The following is a 22,152-nucleotide window of genomic DNA, read 5'->3' as shown; positions in this document are numbered from 1 at the left end:
CCTCTTGCGCAAGGAGATAAACTTCACTTGTTGTTGTTGTGTTGTTGTTGCGTTGTTGTTATTGTGCACAGCAGCTTCAGGCTCTCTTGTTGGTGTTTCCTCACCCTCGCAAGCCTCATCCCCCACCTCGCCTTCCCGGCAATTCTATAAATGATTGCGATTGTGTCGTTGCGATTTAGTGGAGAAAAAAAAAATGTGTTACAATTTTTTTTTAAACTGACGCTGTGATTCACTGCAGCACCCCGCCAAGTGGCTGCTGGGGTCATCGTAACCCGTCCACGTGTAGCGTGGCGGACACGAGTCGAACTTAACCGATAATTATATTCGCACGTATCGTGAGTGCAAGAACCGATTTGAATCGATGAATCCATGCGTCGCTTCATCCCTGCACTGCCCTGTGTTCATGGCCATTTCCCCGCAGTTACAGCAGGGGAGAGGGGTAGCGAGCTGGCGCAGTGGTTAACGAGCAGCGCTACGAGCCCAATTACATTGCTGGCCGCAGCTATGAATACGAGTGGCGAGTGATACCTGCACTGGTCCTGGGCGCTCTCCTTTAACAAGCCGCAAGGGCCAGCACGGTGAAGTATGGTCAAATAGCCCGCACACTCGACACGGCGCCGAAAGCAGTGGATTGTGAAAGGACTGAAGAAGATGTTTTTTATTGTCGTTTCAGGGTGGTAATGAAAGTCACGTAGAAGGGAAGTAATACAATAATAAAAATAAAACATAATAAAATAATTCTCACGACGTTTCGACCGTTGTGGCCGAAACGTCGTGAGAATTATTTTATTATGTTTTATTTTTATTATTTTATTACTTCCCTTCTACGTGACTTTACCGAAAGAACCAAGAAGATGAATCCCTGCAGTCACGAAAGCTTTAAATCGAAATGGACACTCATTTTAGCTCGAGTTAACCTAGCAGAGGGGACAGGCAACATTGCCATTGACACACGTGTTGCGCAAGGCTAGAGATTGAACCAGCGTCACGGATAGCATGGTGCTGCGCTAACGGCCGCATCATTGCTTGCCATAAACAAAGACAAACTCGCAAACGCACACATGCGCACAGACACACGCGCACGCAACCCGCGAACACACAGCCACATCAAAAGATGGCCCTGTTGATAAATCCGTGCGCACGAAGTTTGACAGCGGGCAATACTCTGGAGGGAAAGCGTTATGCGGGCGGAATTGGCAATTTGCGTCGGTGTGTCGCCGTATTGGTGTGTCGTGGTGGCCGTGAACGCGCAAGAGGCCAGCGAGCGGTTCGTGGTGGAGAATGGTGTGCGGTTGGTGACGGGGAGCCAGGGGGAGAAAGTGGACAGGGCAGATACATCCTGGGACGTGCCAGAGTCTTGCTGGATAGAGGCTGGCTTGCAGGGGGCGACAACGGTGGTGGCGTGGGGGTAGAGATGGAAGATGGTGTGCGGTGTGGTGAAACAAGTGGACCAGGAGACACGGGACGTGCTGCTGGTGGAGGCAGGGCTGGAGGGGCGGTGGAAGTGGGTATACGGAGAATTCGTTATCGCAGCACAGCAGGCTGGCTTTGGCGGGGCGGCTGGAAAGCGGCTCTGCTCGAACGGCGGAGGTCGTTAGCGTTGTTAGCGTCGCGGCGCCCCCATTAAGCCTCCCCGCGAGGGCAGGCCTTTAATTAGCGCAGCCGGCGATAATCGGCGATGACGGACCGCAGCGGCGTCACGCCCACAGCGCGTGTGACCTGCCACTTTAAAAAGAAAAAAAAATGTACCCCTCCCTTCGCTAGCATCCATCTCCCCGCTCGCTCTCGTGCTCGAATGTGAACTTTGCGACCGGATCCAGAGGTGACGGTGAAACTAAATCTGCGGTTTGACACCGAGGTACTCGTACTAAACGTGGCTGCACCACTTGGCCCACGCTGGCTTGCTACCGCATGAACAGTGCTTTGCTCGAACCACGCAGGGATCTGTAGGCATTGCTGGAGATTTTAACAACGAGCCAGAGAGAGCTGTGAGAATAAGCGCACGAGTCTTATGTAACCTTCTAAACTAAACTTTTTTTTTTATTTTACCAGGTAAGGCCCACTTAAGCTGTGTCACTCTTTTTCAGAAGGAACCTGGCCACAAATGATAGCTCACCTAAGTGACTTATCACGTGGACACTTAGAGCAGCCAACGACTCTAAACGCATGTCGTCGATACCAAATCTGGAGGGGAAAACCAGAGGACCCGGAAAAAAAATCCGCGGGACGACAGGGATCGAACCCATGAACACCTGTATACCAGGCGAGGTAGTTCACATCTCGTCACCGAAGCTCCCCAACGACAGTTAACATCTCCTATGACAGGCTTGCCCCTGTCATAGGAATGTGCAATTTCCACTTTTGGCTCAGGGCTGTGGAAAGGAGATGAACGCTCAGTCGAATGAGCAACCAATAGGACGGTTCTATCTTTGATTATTTAATAACAACAATGATAATTTACAGCGTTTTGTCAATCCACTGCTGCATGAAGGCTTTCTCACCGTGCTGCGACAGCCTTGCAGCTTTGTTTGACAACGCCACACCGATCAGTGCGGGTTGGCGAAATGTAATTCTTTACATGGCACCAAAAAAAAAAACACTGGCATAGCTAAACGTGCCCTCTAATACAGACTACGACCCCCCCCCCGCCCGATTCTCTCGTTTGTACGCTTTCATTTAATCACGAGGTGCTTTCATTTAATCACGAGGTGCTTTTATTTCAAGAGCTGGGAAATGCTGAGAGAAACACGGGCGCACGAGAGAGAACACAACGCTGCCGCAAAGCCCAGGTAAGAGCGATACTTTTGTTGTTATGCAGAGAGGAAAAGAGAGTTGAAATATTTTAAATCTAAATCATCCACGAAACATACAATTACAAAGCGCAAAGATAATAGGTCATGATACAATAGCACTATTAAACATTTACGTAATATTAATCTGTAATCAAATAAGGAAATGCAGAACATGCCCTGCAACAATCTTACAGACACAGTAGAAGGCTCTTAAAGATGCATTTAAAAGCCTGTGTACGGAATGTTTCAATCACCATTGAGTTCTCAGGGTCGCTCACTCCACTATGGAGCTGACTGAGTGCGTGCGCGCATTTCCATGCTCCTGCGTTACCGTGTGTGTGTTTGCGTGTGTGTGTTACCATGTGTGTGTGTTTGCGCCCCCCCCCCCCGGCCGGATCGAGGGGGCTAAACGGGCGCGGCACGGGCTAGAGAAGAGATGGAGTGATGTGGTACAGGAGGACGTGGAGCTGAGTGGACTTGCCGATGACTGGTACCAGCGGTGTCAAGATCGGCCTCAGTGGAGGAGGCTCGTGAAGGACGCTACTGGGCAGTTGGAGGCAGTCGCCCTCCAACAACAACGGAGGGCGGAGGAGCGACGCTCACAACAACGAGCGGAGCGCCGGGTGGCTAAAGCACAGCAAGTTGGCACAGTAGGGGGCACAGGTGGTGCATCAGCCAGTCATCTCGGTCATCTCGGTCAGTCGACCCGTGGCACCTGGGTCTGCCCCGTGACCTCCTGCCAGCGGGCGTTCGACACTTCACGTGGCCTCAGGGTACACATGGCCTGGCACAAGCGTCGTGGTGACGTCACCGCCACTTAGTGGCGAATGGCGGTTGTTGTTGTGTTGTGTTTGCGTGTGTGTGTTTGCGTGTGTGTGTGTCTGTGTGTGTCTGCGTGTGTGCGCGCAAGCGTGCCTTCACAAGTGCGGAGCGGTAGCTTAGTGGTTGGCGCGCTGCGCTACGGACCCGGCGACCTCAGATCGATTCCCACTCATGGCCACTGACACCATTGGTGACGTTCACCTGAACCGGTCCTGGGACTCCCCTAGGTTGACTCAGCCACAAATGAGTACCTGGTGTGGTGTGTAAACATCGCCACGAGGGAGACAAAGGCAGCCGGAGATGCTGCTGGGCCCTCCACCCCCTCGAGTGCTGTGCCAACCTTAATAGGTGCTCGCAAACAACAATTGCCCCAACAATCTGTAAAGGTTACTAGGGGGGTCTTTGGCTTTATCACATGTGCAAAAGTGCACACGTGGTAAGCAGTAGCCCAGTGTACCGCACACTTCGCTGTGAACCCAGCGACTTGAGTGTGATTCCCGACCCTGGCTAACCTGTCCGAGATCTCCACAGGGTCGACTCAGCCTTAAAATTATCAAACTATAAAAAAAAAACTATATTCATTTCACTTTGTTATTCAGATCTTTTTCAGAAGTGACCTGGACACAAATAATAGCTCAACGAAGTGACTTGTCACGTGGAAATTTATAGCGGCCAAATATTTTAAACGCACTTATCTAAATGTGGAGGAAAAACCGGAGGACCTGGAGAAAAATCCACATTACCTTGGGGAGAACAAGCAAACTCCAAATATACAGGCGTCAGGGTGGGGATTGAACCCACCACCTCCTGTACACCAGGCGAGGTAGTCAACATCTCGCCGTCCTGGTGGTAACTGGTGCGGCATATAAACGCGAGCTATGGGGAGACAAAGGCAGCCCGTGCAGTGCTGGCCGCTACAACCTCATTGCCGTTTGTGCTGCAACAGCTTTCTGACGAGTCCTCCGGCTGCAGCGCGTGTCGTTCGGCGCGACGTCCGACGTTTCGCCGCACGTGCCGGGGAGCTTCTTCAGGAACCGATCCATTTCACCGAATAAGCTCCCGGCACGTGGGTGGGAAGGGGGAAAAGGGGAAAATAAAAGGGAAAAAAAAACATCGGGTGCCGAACGACACAGGGACACAACCCGACAACACATCACTGGAATAGGCGCTCGCTAATCGGCCCTGAGCCCAACGGTCTGACGGCAAAGCGATGACCTGTTGTTGGGGGGGCGATCTATGACTTTGTTCACGAGCGCACATGTGGAGCATGTGTCCTTGCGGAGCCCAAAACATTTAAATATGTATTTACATGTTCACCACTGCCACAAGATTTGCATTGGCGAAGTCTTTGAAACTGCAACAGTTTTCACAGAAAACGGCCGCCGATGATAAATCGGGGTCTGTTAAACCACAGGGGAGGTGGTAGTGGGGAGGGCGGGGGGGGCTAGTGGGCAGTGTTGGGTGAATTTTTAAAGACCATTAAAACGTGCAATTTATGAATATCGCTACAATTTAGCTTCGTTATGGTCTGCTTGTTACTGGTGATGTACATTCCTTCCCACGGCCGGCTCACACACTCGCAAGCTAGGCAAGTGTAATTTAAAATGTACAAATGGGTTAATGGTTTTGTACATTAAACTAATTTGTCTTCGGCTCACAAAGAACGCGTGAGCTAATGTTTACCGAAAAAATAAATAAATGTATTTTTTATTGTGGCCAAAATGAGAAACAAAACAAAAACGTGGGGAGAAAATGCAAAAAAATATATAAAAAAACAAAACAATAAACAACAATTAAGCATAAGTACTTGTTTTTAAGGCTTACACGACAAATTACGTTTCACTTGTGTCTGGGTAGATTAAAATTGTCACTGACAAGAAAAAAGACAAGAGACCTGCAGGAAGCCGTTCAAAATTTCACGATGTAAAAACGAAGAGTGAAAGCGCTCTCCACCGACATCGTCGCTGGGGCAATGACCATGACAAAGAATTCAGCCAAAAATTGACTTCGTGGGGTAAGCATGTCATTCGAGGGCACGATCGCAAGACTGCTGAGGTGCTAAAGATTTACGATTCTGTGCATATTTTTTTAATCTGAAACCGCAAGCTTAAAACATTTATATCTAACAAAATGGAATCTCGCTATGCCGTAATTTGGAGTGGCCCGCATATCCCACCGGGACATCACCACTCCATCTCTCTCTCCCTCGCAGATCACCATCGCACAAGCCATTCAACTCTCCCAGACTCGCACACAGATGGCCGCGAGTCTTTCTTTTTTTAACAAACTGCCCGCATTTATAACCGCTTCCAAGTTTGTTGTTTTTTTGTAAAGCGCTAATGCATCAGAGGCCTGCACGCAACAACAAATTATTATTGACACAAATGCCTTATGCGTGCCTTTCAAAAGCATATGGCCACTTACGACACAATGTGACGAGAAAAAGTGAATGCGGGGATTTATGAAATATATAATCATTCCCCTTTTACGCGAACAAAAATGTGCCGTGTGGCTACACGGCGGTGAGCCATCGGTGAGTTGTACGCTTCCCGCACCGCCGATAAGCACGGTTGGCTACGTAAAGGAGTTCAACACGCAAACATACATAATCGCAGCGCGGGATATTCGCGATTTACAGCTGCAATTGTTTCTTGCCGCCACAGAGTTTGTCAACCCAGCAAAGTCAGTGACACTGGGCCAAACGGCTTGGCTTCCCCGCTCTTGGAAAAAGGACTTCCTAGCCGCAGGCCCTCTAGACTGGTGGCGCTAGTGCTGTTTAGGCCGGAACGTGGGCGCTCTTTAGGACGGCCAAGACGCACAGCGGAGTGTGCTGGTGGGGCATCCTCACGTGCTGATGATGTTTGTCACACTGCTGCACTGTAATTTTTTTAAATTTCATGCTAAGTAAACCTAGGGGAGGCTCAAACTCAATTACCGTGAGGCCAGGAATTGAATGTAGGTCACGGGGAATGCACTGCAGTGCTTTCATCGAACGCTCAAGAGAATGCTCGCAAACACCCACAGAGACGCATGCAGAGAGACAATGGTCCCATGTTATAGCCGTGCAGACTCTCAAAGAGCAGGTGTTGTTAGCGAGCACCTATTAAGGCTGGCAAGGCACACACGAAGATTGCAAGGCCAGAACCATGCCCGGCTGCCTTTGTTTGCCCGGTGCTAACGTCTACAAACCAACCCGAATAGCGATTTAAGGCTGAGTTGACCGAGGGGAGGCCCACAATCAGTTTAGGCATCACATGCCACTAATCTTAACTATCGGTGTGGCTGCACTGGGTTCGTAGTGCAGTGCACAAATCACTGTCACTGCTTCTCATACAAAGACAAAGATCCACAGTATTTGCCTTGAAAGCCTGTTGGGGCAAGTGCTGTTAGCGAGCACCTATGAAGGCCGGCATGGCACACGAGGGGGTGGGTGGCCAGCACCACGCCCCGGTCGCCTTTGTCTCTCCAGTGGCGATGTTTACACACCGCACCAGGTACTCATTTGAGGCCGAGTCGACCTCGGGGAGCTCCAGGACCTATTCAGATAATAGTCACCGATGTTGGCCGTGAGCGGGAAACGAACTCGGCTAGCCACGTACGTAACGCAGTGCGCTAACCGCTGTGCCACCACTCCCGTTCCAACCCTCCCACCCCCATACATACACACAGACGCGTGCGCACGCAAGAGTACCACACTACCCCAGACTGAGATCTATGTCCCTTCCCTCTTTTCTTCCACGAGTGAGTCGGGAAATCAATTGGGATGTGAGGTGGGGGGTGAGGCAGAGAAGACAGGAGGGCAGATGATCAGCACAAAAGTTGGGGCAACATCTACCGCGGTGTAACCTGAAGCCGAACTCTGACCCGACGTCAGCCTGGTAATATGTTAGACCACCTAAGCCAAGACCTCGGAGACGCGGGGGTCCCCGAGCCAGAGGGCTGACGAGTGAAAAAGAGAAATGAATGTTGCCTCGTTGTTATTGGAGCAGCAGGAAGGTGGAAGGAGGGCTCCGCCGGCATCGGACGGACTCGCTCTGTCCTCCGTTGTGTGCCCAGCGTGCACCAAGAAAGAAGGCTCAGAATTTGTGGCTGCCGTTGTTGTATCCGTCCGTGTGCTCGGCTCTGAGCGTATTGGAACAACGGGGGCAGGACAGACGGGGCGGCACTAAACGTGACAAACGGCCACGCTGACTTCAGCCCGGCAGGGGCACATTGTCAAAGAACTCGGGGGAGGAACCCCCCCCCCCCCAGCTTGATGAGACACTGCCAGGCAGGCTGGGGCGGTGGCGGGGGGGGGGCATGTCACTTCAGTGGTGCAAGGGGTGCTGCACACTGCAGGCTTTGCGAGATTACTTCTACAAAATAGGGTTTTTTTGGGGTAGATAGCATAAATATGAATGTGTCGTTAAACCCGCCACCAACCGACACAGCCAATTTAGCCAGGTTTGTCACGTAAACAGAACTTGCCAATTCGTTAGTGGTACAGCACACCGGTGTGTTGGAGAGCTAATCCACAAATTACTCAGATTGTAAATGTTGTGGATTTGCTCTCCAACACACCGGTGTGCTGTACTACTAACGAATTGGCACGTTCTGTTTACGTGACAAACCTTACTAATTGGCTGTGTCTGGTGGTGGTGGGTTCAACGACACATTTACATTTATGTTATCTAACCCAAAAAAACTGTATTATGGATGATATTGGTTGCGAAAGCCTACGCGTTAAACTGACATGACTTCTATTGATAAATAAAAGCCACCACCTACCAATCAGGGTTTCCAATGCATTTACGTGCCACTCAAAATGACGTCAAAATCGAATTTAAAATCACTGTGACAAAAATAATGTACAGCCCTTTGTAAATGCGCCGTTGGACTGAAGGACTCCTCACACACACGCAATGTTGGCTGTGGAGGGAATTAATTCTAGATTTGAAGCTTTCGTGACTGCAAGGAATCATATTCTTAGGTTTTTTCGGTAAAAGTCACGTAGGTGATTTTTGTTTGATTTTATTTTATTTTCATTAATTTTGATGTTTTACCTACGTGACTTTACCGAAAAAACCTAAGAATGTGGAGGGAATTGTTTGACCAAAGTTCACCGGGCTGGTGAGTTCGGGTTCACGAGGTAGCAGTGGTGTCCACGAGCAGGACCGGTTCAGCTATCGCTCGCCACTGATTTTAGCCGTGGCCTGGAATCGAACCCAGGTTACCGGTGCACGTCAACACTGCCGCAACAATTCCTTAGCCAGGCCAACGGCAATCAATAATAATCAAAACGAAAAGACTCCGGAAAGATTAAATCTATTTTTAAAATTATAACAATAAGCTGATTGATGATGGGGGGAGAACACTCTCTCTTCCCCGTGAACTTTCTTCCCGGTGTCGGCACAGACACTGTCGCATTATTGGGGGGGGGGGGGTGGAAGATAAATTAAAGATTTACAACTGGTGCGGGAATAAGATTTATGACGGCGTGTCTCTTCATCCCGTGTTTATTGTATCATGGAATCCTCCAAACTTTTGTAACGACGACGGGGGGCGGGCAGGCGGGCGGGCGGGCGGGCGAAGAGAAAAGTTGAAAGAATCCTCGCGAAAATTAGAAGCGACTGCTCCGACTCCTGGCTGCCTCCGCCTGAGGATGTACGACGAGAAATATGGAAGGCGGTAACGAACGAAAGAACGAACTACGATTGCTCAATACCAATTTATCTGAACACATAGAATGCGGGCGCGGTTATTGAGAGAGGGAGAGAGGTTGGGGGTGGGTGGGCGGGGATGTAAATTGCCTCGGCATCAATATTGTAATCTGTGCTTTCAACAAGAGCTGAGAAACGGAGGCATGCGAATGTGTCTTCATTGCATTTTCAAGATGAGATTTACTGCGTCAATAAAACAATTCGCGAAAAAACCTCCGGGAAGTTTCACGCGCGCGCGTGTGTGTGTGTGTGTTTGTGTGGGCGCGCGCGTGTGCGTGTACTTCCCCCGTTCCGGCCTTCATAGGTGCTCGCTAACAGCACTTGCCCCAACAGGATGTTAAGGCTATATGGGGGATCTTTGTTTTTGTCTTTGCACTTGTCACAACAGTCTGTTGAGTGCTATACGGGGGTCTTTGTCTTACGGGCAGCGGTCGTGTAGCGGTGAGCGAGCCGCGCTACAAACCCGGCGACCCGAGTTAAATGCCCACTCCCAACCAATATCAGTGGTAAATATTTGAAACGGTCCTGGGCCTCTCTACTAGGATGACTGAGCCTTAAACGAGTACCTGGTGCAGTATGTAAGCAGCACTGAAGAGACAAACGGGGCCAGGCATTAATCTGGCCATACCACCGTCTCTCCTGTGTTGTGCCACCCTGGAAAGATGCTCGCAAACAGCACTCGGTGCAATAGTTTAATAGGCTACATGGTGGGGCATCCTTGAATTTACATTGCAAATCGGTCGATGGTCGTGCAATGGTTCAATTTCCTGACCACGCACAACCTATAAGTGGTAATTGATCCTGTTCTGGGTCTCCTCTAGGTCGACTCAGCCTGAAATGAGTACCCAGCGCAGTGCGGAAACATCAGCAGCGTGGAGATAAGAGCTGCCGGCTCTGCACGGTTTCTGGCCACACCACCCACCGCCGAGACCACGGCCAGCCTGAGCATGCCCTCGCCAATGGCACTCGCCTCTCAGTCGGTGCAACTTGATTGGGAGCCTCTGTGCGTCTGTGTGCGTCTCGCGGGGAGCGGTGGTGTAGCGGTTAGCGTGCAGCGCTACGAACCTGGCGACCCGAGTTCGATTCCCGCTCATGGCCCACACCGGTGACGACTATCTGAACCGGTCCTGGGCCTCCCCTAGGTAGATTCAGCCTCAAATGAGTAGCTAGTGCGATGTGTGAGCATTGCCACTAGGGAGACAAAGGCAGCCGGGCGTGGCGTTGGTCACGCCGGCCTTCATAGGTGCTTGCAAACAGCACTTGCCCCAACAGTCTGTTAAGGCTACACGGGGGGTCTTTGTCTGTGTCTATATACATTGTGGGCAGCGGTTAGCACGTTTCGCTATGAACCCAGCGACCCGAGTTCTATTCCCGCTCACGGTCATTACCAGTGACGATTGTCTGAACCGGTTCTGGGCCTCCCCTAGGGCAATTCTGCCTGAAATGAGTACCTGGTGCGGTGTATAAACATCACCACTCAGGAGACAAAGGCGGCCGGGCGTGGTACTGGACAGCCCACCCCACCCCCCCCCAATGTGCCGTTCCAGCCTTCAAAAGGTGCTCCTTAATGGAACTTGCCCCAACAGTCTGTTTCGAGGCTCCACTGTGGGATCTTAAGTCTTCGTATACGCTCGCAATTAAACCGCTAAATCGCGAGGTTACGGCGCGTGTGCGCACGTGCGCGTGTTTGGAAGTTCGCGGTGAAATCCCGAAGCTTACGAAAGGATCGCCGGGATCGCGTGCTCCCCCCCCCCGCCAGCTCATTGACAGGTGGGGGGGGGAGAGTGACAGCGAAAGGGAGGGAGTCGTCAGCTGCGGACAGAAATAGCCGTTCGTATGAAACTGTTACGTCATTTGTTTCGCTCATTTATTCGGTGGCGAGTGATAAACATTGCTGGCTCCCGGGCCAATGCCAATAAAGCGGCCTCGATTCGGCGCGTGCGCCGCTTCCGCTGGTCCGCCACCTCGCCCAGCTCGCTGGGAAATCAGATAAATATCGGCTTGCGCAACACCCAATTGGGGCTCCCTGGCGGGATGATTCATTCCAAAATGAGCGGTCCAACCCCGGAGAGGCGGGCAGGCCAGGGAGACGGCAAATGGCACTGCGGGACCAGACAGGGCAGCAACGTGGGTGGGGGTGAGGGGTGGGGGAGGGGGGTGGTCGCCCGGTGCCGGTGAGATAGCGGGGCCCGGGGAATTTGAGAGTGGGATGGAGGTGGGAGGAGATGTGGGGGCGGGAGGTGGGAGATGTGGGGGGGAGGTGGGAGATGGGGGGGGGGGGAGGTGGGAGATGGGGGGGGAGGTGGGAGATGGGGGGGGGGGGGAGATCTGGGGGGGGGTGTGGGGGGAGGTGGGAGACGTGGGGGGGGGGAGATGTGGGGGGAGGTGGGAGATGTGGGGGTGGGAGGTGGGAGATGTGGGGGTGGGAGGTGGGAGATGTGGGGGGGGGAGGTGGGAGATGTGGGGGTGGGAGGTGGGAGATGTGGGGGTGGGAGGTGGGAGATGTGGGGGGGGGAGATGTGGGGGTGGGAGGTGGGAGATGTGGGGGTGGGAGGTGGGAGATGTGGGGGTGGGAGGTGGGAGATGTGGGGGTGGGAGGTGGGAGATGTGGGGGTGGGAGGTGGGAGATGTGGGGGTGGGAGGTGGGAGATGTGGGGGGTGGGAGGTGGGAGATGTGGGGGGGGGGGGAGGTGGGAGATGTGGGGGTGGGAGGTGGGAGATGTGGGGGGGGAGATGTGGGGGTGGGAGGTGGGAGATGTGGGGGTGGGAGGTGGGAGATGTGGGGGGGGGGAGGTGGGAGATGTGGGGGTGGGAGGTGGGAGATGTGGGGGTGGGAGGTGGGAGATGTGGGGGTGGGAGGTGGGAGATGTGGGGGGGGGGGGTGTGATGTCACTCATCACTGATGTTAGCCGTGGCTGGGAATCAACCGCAAGGATTAACAGTGAACGCACTAACCGCTGTACCACTGCCACGAACCCTCAATTAGTCTCAAGATACATTTTTTCAAGAGGGGATGTTGGCATTGGAACGTTGGCCAATTCCAACATAAATGAACGTTTGGCTTCGTATGGATGGAAACCAGAGTGCCCGGAGGAAACCCACCCTCGCACACAAGGGGATAACCCTCTGAAAGCCTCTGCACAAACGGATCAAGGAATCTACGGCTGTACTGCTGTCCCCTGGCCACCTTCCAGCCCAACACCGGAAGATATTTGGAGGCAGTCTCCCATCGGAGCATTCGCGAGTATGGGTGTCATGATTCACCCCCTCCCCCACCTCGTAATTCAACACATTTCCACAATTCGGGTGCAGAACAGGTTCACGGTTAGGGGCCTCTAAGTGATTGCAGGAATCAAATGAACTAATGGTATACAATAGATACGAGTAGAAATTCATCAATTCTCACACACACACACACGATTCGGTGTGTGTGTGTAACATGAGGGTGAAAACGGATATTAAGCAATGAATCGACACGTCACTACCCTGTTATGGAACAGGCCCAAGCCTAACTGGCTTGCGAGGTCTGACGACACCGGGTACCATTCGGGGTAATTCTGTCACGGGGAATTTTTTTTACGATTAAGGACGGTTCTAGAATTTTCAGACGCAAGTTTCGGACACCTTAATGACGTGGGCAATACTGGGTATAATCATGAAATGGCTTTGTACTCGCGCAAAGTACGTCAACCGTTTAGCACAGTAATTAGAAAATAAAGGTGGAACAACTTCCTTGACGAGGGTAAAATGGCCATGAAATACCGCAGTGTCGGACGTGCTCAGGACGACCTCCTCCGCGCTGGGGTGGTGACGGTGCAGACTCAGCGGTGAGATGTTATCTCCCTCGCCCGATGTGCGGGAGGCCGTGGGTTCGATCCCGACCCTGATGCCTGCTGTATATTTGGAGTTTGCATGTCTTTCTCCCCGTGGTCACGTGGATTTTTGTCCGGGTACTCCGGTTTTTCCCCTCCACATTTAGAATCCACATGCTTTTGGAGTATTTGGCTGCTATACATTTGCACGTGATAAGCCACTTGGTGGAGCTATCATTTATGGCTATATATAGCTCAGTTGGCCTTACCTGGTAAAGTAAAAAATAAGTTAGACTCGCGCACGTGTCAGTACCATCGACTTAACCCAAGATTAAGCCACGTTTCCCAAAACTGTGGACAATCACCTTCGAATCGACGCTGAGTGTTTTGAGGAGGTAGCAACCAGAATTTGATTCCCAGTGGCGAGTGATGCGACGCTCGAACTGCGCCCCCCCCCCCCGCTTCGCCAACCCGCAGCGGTGGGTGAAGCTACGAGCAAACTACCCCCCCCCCACGCTCCCCGCAACCCCACCGATGAAGCGGCACAGTCTGGGGAGACCTTCATCCAGTCTGCCGACTACGAGGTTGCCTCATTTGTGTGGGGGGGGGGGCTGCCCCTGGAGACTCGCAAGGTCGTGTCACCCGGCGTGTGGGGCTGGCGCCGCCGGAAGGCACGTGTCGTGTGGAGGCGGAAGGGTGGGGGGTGGGGGCAGGGGGGGGCAGGGGGGATGTGTGGGGCCGGGCGACGCGTACTTGGGGTGGCGAATGTCGGCGAGCGCCCTGTCCAGAGCGATCTTGTTGCTCACGTAGATGTTGAAGCCGTTCTCCCGGTAGGCCGCCTCCGAGCGGTCCTCGTCGGTGAGGGCAAAGGGCTTCCCCTGCTCGCCGTTACCTGGGATGGGAGGCGCGGGGGAGACGGGCGGGGACGGGGGAGCGGACGCGGAGAGATACGGGGGGTGACGAGATGTCAGCGGTGACAACCCGACGCTCTGACTTCTGCGTGCGCGGGAAGGCGTGTGAGCGCACGTGTGTGCGTTGGGAGAGATGACGCGGTGGTTCGCAAACTGTGCTACGAAACCTACGCATCCAGATAGGCGCACGTGTCCGTGTGTGCGTGCGCGAGCGTGCGTGCGTGCGTGTGTGCGTACACATGCAAAGCTGGCACAGTGGGCAGTACAGGTGGTAACGTCTGTCAGTCATCGAAGCCAGTCAACCCATAACACCCTGGGGCCGTCTCCTTGACCTGCCAGCGAGCCTTCGACACTTTACCGAGTCTTGCACAAGCGCCGTGGCGACGCCACCACCACTCAGTGTGCGAATGGCGGTTGTTGTTTGTTTGTTGTTGTTTGTTGTGTGTACCTCTGCGGGCCGCGTCTCTCCGGATGGCCTCGTGGTCGTGCCAGTCTTTAAGGAGTGAGCCTTCTGGCTCTCCGGCGTCCGGGTTTCCCCGGCCGGCAGCACGCGGTCCCATGGCCAGTCCCAGTGCCCCCACGTCCACGGGAAACACCGGTCCCGGCTGCCGAAAGTAGACGAACGACAACACCGATGTGACATTAGTAACGAGGCCATGGCCGTAGAAACAATACGTGGTCCTCAATGCTTCTGTGCGCGCTTGGGACAGCATATGAAAGAATGTGCAAACCTGGCGAGAGAGTCTTAATTGCTGTGGACTAGAGCATCATATATTGTATTTGTGTGTGGAGACGCAGGAAAGCGCCCGATGTTTGAACTGCCTTGTAAGCGTTCAAGGGGAAGGGCCTCCGATTGGCCACGTACGGTGCGAAAGAATTTCAACACACACACACATCCACCTAGCGGCAGTTATGTAAGGTCAGTAAACCTTATCAACATTGCAAGAAACTTCATTTTACTCCCGTTGAGTTAGTCTGTATGTTACAGTATTAGCTGGAGCAATATGTTGTACAGAGTCAAGTAAGGGTTCATTCTGATCGCATGGAACCAGAGTCCTATGGTACTGATGATGAGTTATGACCTTTGACCTAGGAAACACTTTTTTTTCACCATACTCCGGCTAGTTTTTCGCCAGACAATGTGGCACACGCAGCTAAAGATGACTACTGATATTGGCGAATTATCCAAAGGCAGAATCTTCCAGAAACTCAAGAGTCACGACATCAACCATCTAGAGGCGTACCTGGGTAAAGGATGTGATTATTGACGTCGTAATTTTGACTGACATGCAGCTTACGTGGCACATTAGGAATGGACCACTCTTTTAATTATTTACTCGTGCAGCAGCAAGGGGGGGAGTAAAGTGAGGGTTTGTGAAAGTCCTGATGTGCTGTGCAGTACATCAATGCACGTGTGTACGCCAACATGCGATGACTGAGTTGGGCCTGTCGGTGGCTGGCAGGCTTATTGATTAACGGGACTTGTACACCAGTCACGTGGTTAATGGCGACTCGGTTGAGGACTGCTGTGTGTGACACCACGTGCTATTGCATCTTGCAGATTGACCACAACAAATGTTTTGATTTAAAGCTTTCGTGACTGCAGGGATTCATCTTCTTGGTTCTTTCGGTAAAGTCACGTAAAAGGGAAATAATAAAATATAGATATAAAACAATATTGTTTTATATCTATATTTCACAATGTGTTTGCCCTCGATTTGGAGCACCTGCCCACGTCCTTCATTTCGAGTGTGCCACACTTATATATATGAAAAAAAAACTACATTTCATCGTTTTTTGAAGCAATTGTGGACAGTGACAGGCTCGGAAAATACCGCGATGTTAAAACATTACTGGAGGCAGCATGGTTAAACAACATGTGCTTTAATTGTTTTTGAAGTAAATCAAACACAGATTACACCAACAGAAGAAGAAGACTCAAACGGACGCAATGCATTGTGGTAGTGTCTGCCTGCACAATGGGGGGGAGACGAGGCACAAATGTTTCCTCCCAAATGATTGATTATAATTAAAAGCCCACCATCGCCTCGGGTAAATATACGGCACTGAAAACAGCGAAAAAGGAATGCGGGACGTACGGCATTAAGAAAGCGAAAATTTCCCACAGAACAAACGAGACCGCATTCGGCTTCAGGAAATAAATAATGGGGCGTGGAGGGGGACATGTAATTAATACTGAATTTTAAATACAACTGCTAGAGCGGTATTGCTGTCAAATGTCGAAGGACGTAATGGGGAGGAGGGCTTTTTGACAATTCCGGCAATTTAAATAGAGGACCGCGGGCAGAGTTTCGTTGATTAACAAAAACCGTGAAAGAAAAAAATCGGTCCTCGTCAGCAAAGAATGACAAAACTTGGGGAGATATCGTGCGTGAGTTTACGCACGCACGAAGACAAAGATCACCACCACCACCACCACCACGTCCTATAACCTAATAGACAGTTGGGGCAAGCAATGGCGGAGCCAGGATTTTCAGGTAGGGGGGGTAACCCCTCCAGCAATGAAAAATGATAGAGGAGTTGTTAGTAAGTAAGGACTTGTCCCTTGCTTTTTATTCGACGCGTGTGCGGCGATGGCACAACCATCGATTGAGGGTCGAATTCGAACCGTGTGTGATCGGCATCGCGCTCGCTGAAGGTGAATGCCTTCAGGGATGTCGTGTACTGTATACGCAACTGCGCACAATTCTGTGAGTCACTTATAACCGCTTTGCCGTTACTTATTGCCAATTATGGACTCAGACTATTGTCCTATCATCTCATAGAGTCCCTGGCACGTAATAATATGCTACACAGTGGCAGTGGGGGTCGCAAAATGCCGATTAATTACTAATAAACCCCAAAAATCTGACAGAAATGAGGGATTTCGATGAGATCATTGGAGGGGCACTGGCGGAGCCAGTGGGGGCAAGTGCTGTTAGCGAGCACCTATGAAAACCTAATAAAGACGAGGCCAAAGATACCCCTGTTATAGCCACTACCAGACTCTCCTTCAGGCAAGTGCCGTTAGCGAGCACCCACGAACGCCACGCATGGCACACGAGGTGGGTGACCAGCACCACGCCAGACCACCTCAGTCTCTCCAACACTGATGTTTACACACAGCACCAGGAACAGTGTGCTCGTTTAAGGCCGAATCGACCTAGGGGAGGTGCAGGATCGGTTCAGACCGTTCGCCACCGTTATTTGTCATGAGTGGGAATCGAACTCGGGTTGCCGGGTCCGTGGCGCGCTGACCACTACACCAATGCTGACACACACAAAGACAAAGATCCCCCGTATAGCCTGTAATAGACTGCTGGGGCAAGCGCTGTTAGCGAGCATCTATGAAGGGCGGAACGGTACACGAGCTGACACACATACACAACCATGCATAGACATTCCCTGCTCTTGCATAGGACCCCTTAAGGCAAACGCGTGATGTGCCAGATGGGAAGAGACAGGCAGCAGACGAGCTGCATTCTACACGACTCACCCACTCGCATATAAGCCATAACACAGGGACAGATCTGGGTGCAGGGGAATAAAAGCAAATTACACGAAAAAAAGAAGTTAACTTTTGATACAATTTACAACTAAATCAAGCAAGCCGGCTCAGGCAAAGCAAAGTTCGGACTGATTTTTAATGACAAAAGTACGAATTAAAGAAGAACATACTCGTACAAGCGCCTAGAGTATTTGGCTGCTATAAATTTCCACGTGATAAGTCACTTAGGTGAGCTATCATTTGTGGCCAGGTCGCTTCTGAAAAAGAGTGACACAGCTCAGTGAGCCTTACCCGGTAAAACAAAAAAAATAGTTGAGTTTAGAAGGTTACATATGACTAGTGCCTTTATTCTCACAGCTCTCTCTGGCTTGTTGTTAAAATCTCCAGCAAGGCCTACGGATCCCTGCGTGGTTCAAGCAAAGCACTGTCAATGCGGGAGCAAGCCAGCGTGGGCCAAGTGGTGCAGCCACGTTTAGTACGAGTACCTCGGTGTCAAACCGCTGATTTAATTTCACCGTCACCTCTGTGCCAGCCGGCACGGCCAATGCACATGTCCTCGCGAGCCCTCACAAGTGTCACCACCTGTCCTGCTTTCCTGGGGTCATCTTCTTGTTGAGAGAGGTAGCTGCTGCCCTCGCAAATCTGGGAGTCTTCACGGGGCGTTACAAGCGACGGATATTTGTCAGCTGCACAGTTCCGCCCCTTCTTCCGTTATTCTGAGACATTCATCTTCCCACCGGCAGCAAACCCACAACCTTCCCTCGCAGAAGCCAGGAACCGTCGATCCCTCGCTGGTTGAGGGCCTCATCGCCCCGTGCAAGTGGCGGGGGGTTATTTGACCATACTTGACCACCCCGGTCGGTGCGGGTTGGCGAAGCGACGGCCGGGCACCGGTGGAGAAACCGCCCGCTGACGACGTCAGCCACGGCGGGGGCCGAAACTCACGCCGCCGTGGTTCGTAGTGCGGCGCGCTGACCGCTTGGGACCGGCAGCGCTCCCAAAGGGCAAATGCTGCGCTGCCCTCTGCCGACAGTGCCGCCCCGAGGAAGCCCCGCAACAACCCGGACAACCCGAGACAAAACTGTGCTCGCAAACAAAACTCTCCGTCTCCTGCGGTGGCGACGGCGGTGGCGGGCATCGTCACGACGGCCGCCGATCGGGACGCTCTCTGCACCCCCCCAACCCCCTGCCACCGCCCCCCCCTCGGCGAGAGAAATAATTTTTCCCGTCCTTTTAAAATTCAAGTGAGCGGAACAACAAGCGAATGTGATGTCCATTATTGCCCAGCTCTAATGAGCCTTGAAAGTGGTGTTGCTGCGCTCCCCCGCTTAGCCGCAAAACAGATTGTTCCCCCGGCAAGTGACCCACAGTCGAACGAGCGCACGGCGGGAGAGCCCCGTCGGCATGCCGCCGTGCGCCGTGATTCGCTTACTAAAAGGGGGGGGGCGGGTGGGGTGCGACGGGGGAGTGAGGGGGGGTGAGTTCCCCCACGTTATTTGGGGGGGGGGCGGGCGGAGGGGAAATATTCAATGTATGTGTAGTGGTGATACGCGCTGGGTGTATATGTCGTGTGCCAGCGCGTATGTACGGGTGTGTGTGTGGTGACGCGCGCTGACGGGGAGGAGCAGGCGTCAGTGCGCGGGTGGGGGTAGTGCTGCTGATTGGCTGTGTGCCGGTGACGCGCCCAGAGGGAGTGATCGGGTAGCAGCGCGGTGTGATTGGTCGGGGAGTGGAAACACGCGCTGAGCGGAACCGGATCGTAGGGATAGCGCGTGGGGATTGGGTAACTGAGGAGCGGTGCCGACGTTGAGGTCCGCATCCGCTCCGTCTCCCGGGAAGAAGGGGTATATAAGGTGATGCACAGAGGAGCAGGGGGCAGAAGTGGAACCATCTAAGAATGAAGACGAAGGTGCAGAGATAGAGCCCGGAGAGGAGAGTAATGGAGAGTAGAGGAGAGTAAGGTATAGTGTGTAGCCAGCGAGAGAGAAAGGTCTACACGAGCTGAGTAATGTATAGTGTGTAGCCAGCGAGAGAGAAAGGTCTACACGAGCTGAGTAATGTATAGTGTGTAGCCAGCGAGAGAGAAAGGTCTACACGAGCCGAGTATGCATACGGTGTAGCCAGCGAGAGAGAGAGGTCTACACGAGCCGAGTATGCATACGGTGTAGCCAGAGGGAGATGCAAAGTCTACACGAGGCGAGTGGAGAGTGTAGCAGAGGCGCAGAGTCTACACGAGGCGAGAGAGGAGTGTAGCCGAGGCGCGGAGTCTACACGAGGCACAGAGAGCCGGCAGCACAGAATCCAGAGTCAAGAGAAGCGCATTGTGAGAAGAGAGGCCACGCGTTGTATTGTTACGAGTCAAGATTTAATAAAAGAAGTGTGTTCCCGTCAAGGAGTTTCCTGCCGTCATTTTCCAATACTTCATCTGGCGTCAGAAGTGAAACGGGCTTCCAAGTATGGAGACGAGGAAGACCCGTAGGACCCACGGGATTGACCGCGAGGAAGACCTGGACGACTCGGGGCCGCTGGTGGCGGGGGGTGAGGAAGAGGACTTGCCCACGCTGCAGGGTCCGTCGACGGCGCCGGCCGAGCGACCGGGGACAGACGCCGGGCTTCGTGAGGCGCACTCCCGACTGGCGGAGCTGCTGCTCGCCGCCGCGTCCATCTTGGCGGAGATCAGCTCGTCGGGAGGAGCGGGGACGGTGGGGGACATTTTACAAGGTCGCCCCGCAGATTCCCGCCAAAACGAATGGGGGATTCCCGCCATTGCGCCTGGGCCTACTTTTGGCGGGAACGGCGAGCGCCACGTGGTGGTGGGTTCCCAAGCGCGCGCATCGACGTCATCAGCGCGCGAGGGGGTCCGCCATCTTACGTCTGCTGCTGGAGCCGCCATCTTAGACACCGACGGACAGGCGGAGAGGAACCACGAGGCGGATGACTTCATTTTTCAGCAGCGCCTGCCCACGTTGTCAGCCTTCAAGGCGGAAGGCGGAGACTGGGGCCAATTTCAGCGAAGGTTTTTGGCCCATCAAGAGATGTCAGCGTGGTCCGATGCTACGGCGCTGCGGGCATTGCCCGCCATGCTGGACGACGATGCGCTCGCGGCCTTCAGGGCTGCACGGAAGTCGGACCGCTCCACGCTGAAGGATGCGCTGGGGTTGTTGGCCAGGGTCTACGGGCCTCCCTCTACGTGCCGCCATCAGTTCTACGCAAGACGGAAAGCGGCCACGGAGACCGCGCTGGCCTATCGCACGGCGTTGCTGGCTCTTGCTGATGCTGCGTTCCCTCGGATGGACGAGGAGGGCCAAGACGCGATGGTTTTGGAGCAGCTGCTCAAGTTTGCGCAGGACCTGGGGGTCCCTATCAACACAGCTGACGAGATTGATATTTCTTCTTTGAGAGTCGCCACGAGTATTCAAGCGCACGAGGCCCTACAACGGAAGCAAGGCGTTGGTTGCAACGCTGCTGTCGTCGCAGCCCCGGGTTTGGTGGTCGCCGAACCCCAAGTCGTCAGCCCACGAGAGGAGGCGTTCGCCACGGGACGACCAGGGGACTGGAGGCCGGGGGCCCGGTCGCCTCTGCGATCGGGCCGAAAGTCGGAGCAACCAAGATCTACTCCGACCCTCGTCACGTGCTATAACTGCGGCCTCCGGGGCCACGTGGCGTCCGGGTGCCGCGCTCCGCGGCAGCGTGCCATGGGAGCTCGGCTGGACGACGACCGAGAGCCCAAGTCATCTCTACAATCCCCGGCAAGTCGCGGCACCTCACACGCTCGGCCTGTTTATTCGGCACACATGGGACGCCGCGTTGCGGCGGAGGAGGGCCGGTTAAGGTTCGGGGATTCGGTTCGGCGAGGGGGGTTCGGCCGGGACCAGGGAGACATTGAATGGGCGGAATTGGGGCATAGAATTGTGGCTGCTTCGGCGGGTTCGTCCGTTGTTACGGGATCTATTGATGGGGTTGAGATTAGGGTGTTAGTGGACACGGGGGCATCGGCAACTATTATATCGGACCTCATTTATAATATTCTTCCGGTCCAATGTCGTCCGCTGCTTCCAGTGGATGTGCCATTTTACGCCGCTAATGGGGGATCGTTGGGCATTATCGGTCAGGTTAGGGCGTCCATTTGCATTGGAGATATCAAATTGTCGGGACCCGTTTTCGTTTCGTCTTCTTTGGCAGTTCCGTGTCTTTTGGGCACTGACTTTTTGGCTAAAATGCCCATTAAAATTCTTATCGATCAACGATGCATTGAACTGCCATCGGGTCGCCGGATTTCATTTTTGACGGGCCCTACTGACATTCGGACGGCGTGCGCTACGATACAAGCGGTGGCGACGCAGACAGTGCAAGTGCCCCCGGGTTCACAGATGTTGATTCCCCTCCGGTTGCGGAAACCATGGGTGAGGGAGGCTTCGGGACAGAGTTTGCTTTTGGGTCCTTCTAACAAGGCTGTCGGGGGTCTTGATTTATCGGTGGCTCACACTTTGGTGCGGGCTGACAGGGATCCGTTTGTGATGGTTTTGAACGCGGGGTCGCGACCAGCTGTCATTCCGCAGGGCACCGTGCTGGCTCACGCGGCGCAGGTCCCTGGGGATGATGGGTTGG

The 22,152-nt window shown here is 53.3% G+C and overlaps 1 protein-coding gene across 3 annotated transcripts in view; it reads right to left on the bottom strand.

Annotated features, from left to right (window-relative positions):
• The window catches only part of GALNTL6 (polypeptide N-acetylgalactosaminyltransferase like 6), a 259,772-nt gene that overhangs the window by 92,986 nt on the left and 144,634 nt on the right, over positions 1–22,152 (bottom strand). For all 3 annotated transcript variants that reach the window (XM_078864976.1, XM_078864979.1, XM_078864978.1), the window contains exons 2-3: positions 14,485–14,641; positions 13,879–14,017 (exon numbers count right to left, since the gene is read on the bottom strand). In XM_078864976.1, the coding sequence (XP_078721102.1) occupies positions 13,879–14,017; positions 14,485–14,641 (296 nt within the window). The remainder of the gene's footprint in view (positions 1–13,878; positions 14,018–14,484; positions 14,642–22,152) is intronic.

Source organism: Lampetra fluviatilis, chromosome 19 (genome assembly GCF_964198595.1).
Source record: "Lampetra fluviatilis chromosome 19, kcLamFluv1.1, whole genome shotgun sequence".
Lineage (NCBI taxonomy): Eukaryota > Metazoa > Chordata > Hyperoartia > Petromyzontiformes > Petromyzontidae > Lampetra > Lampetra fluviatilis.
Note: the sequence above shows the minus strand (reverse complement) of the source record. Positions and strands in the feature narration are given on the sequence as shown.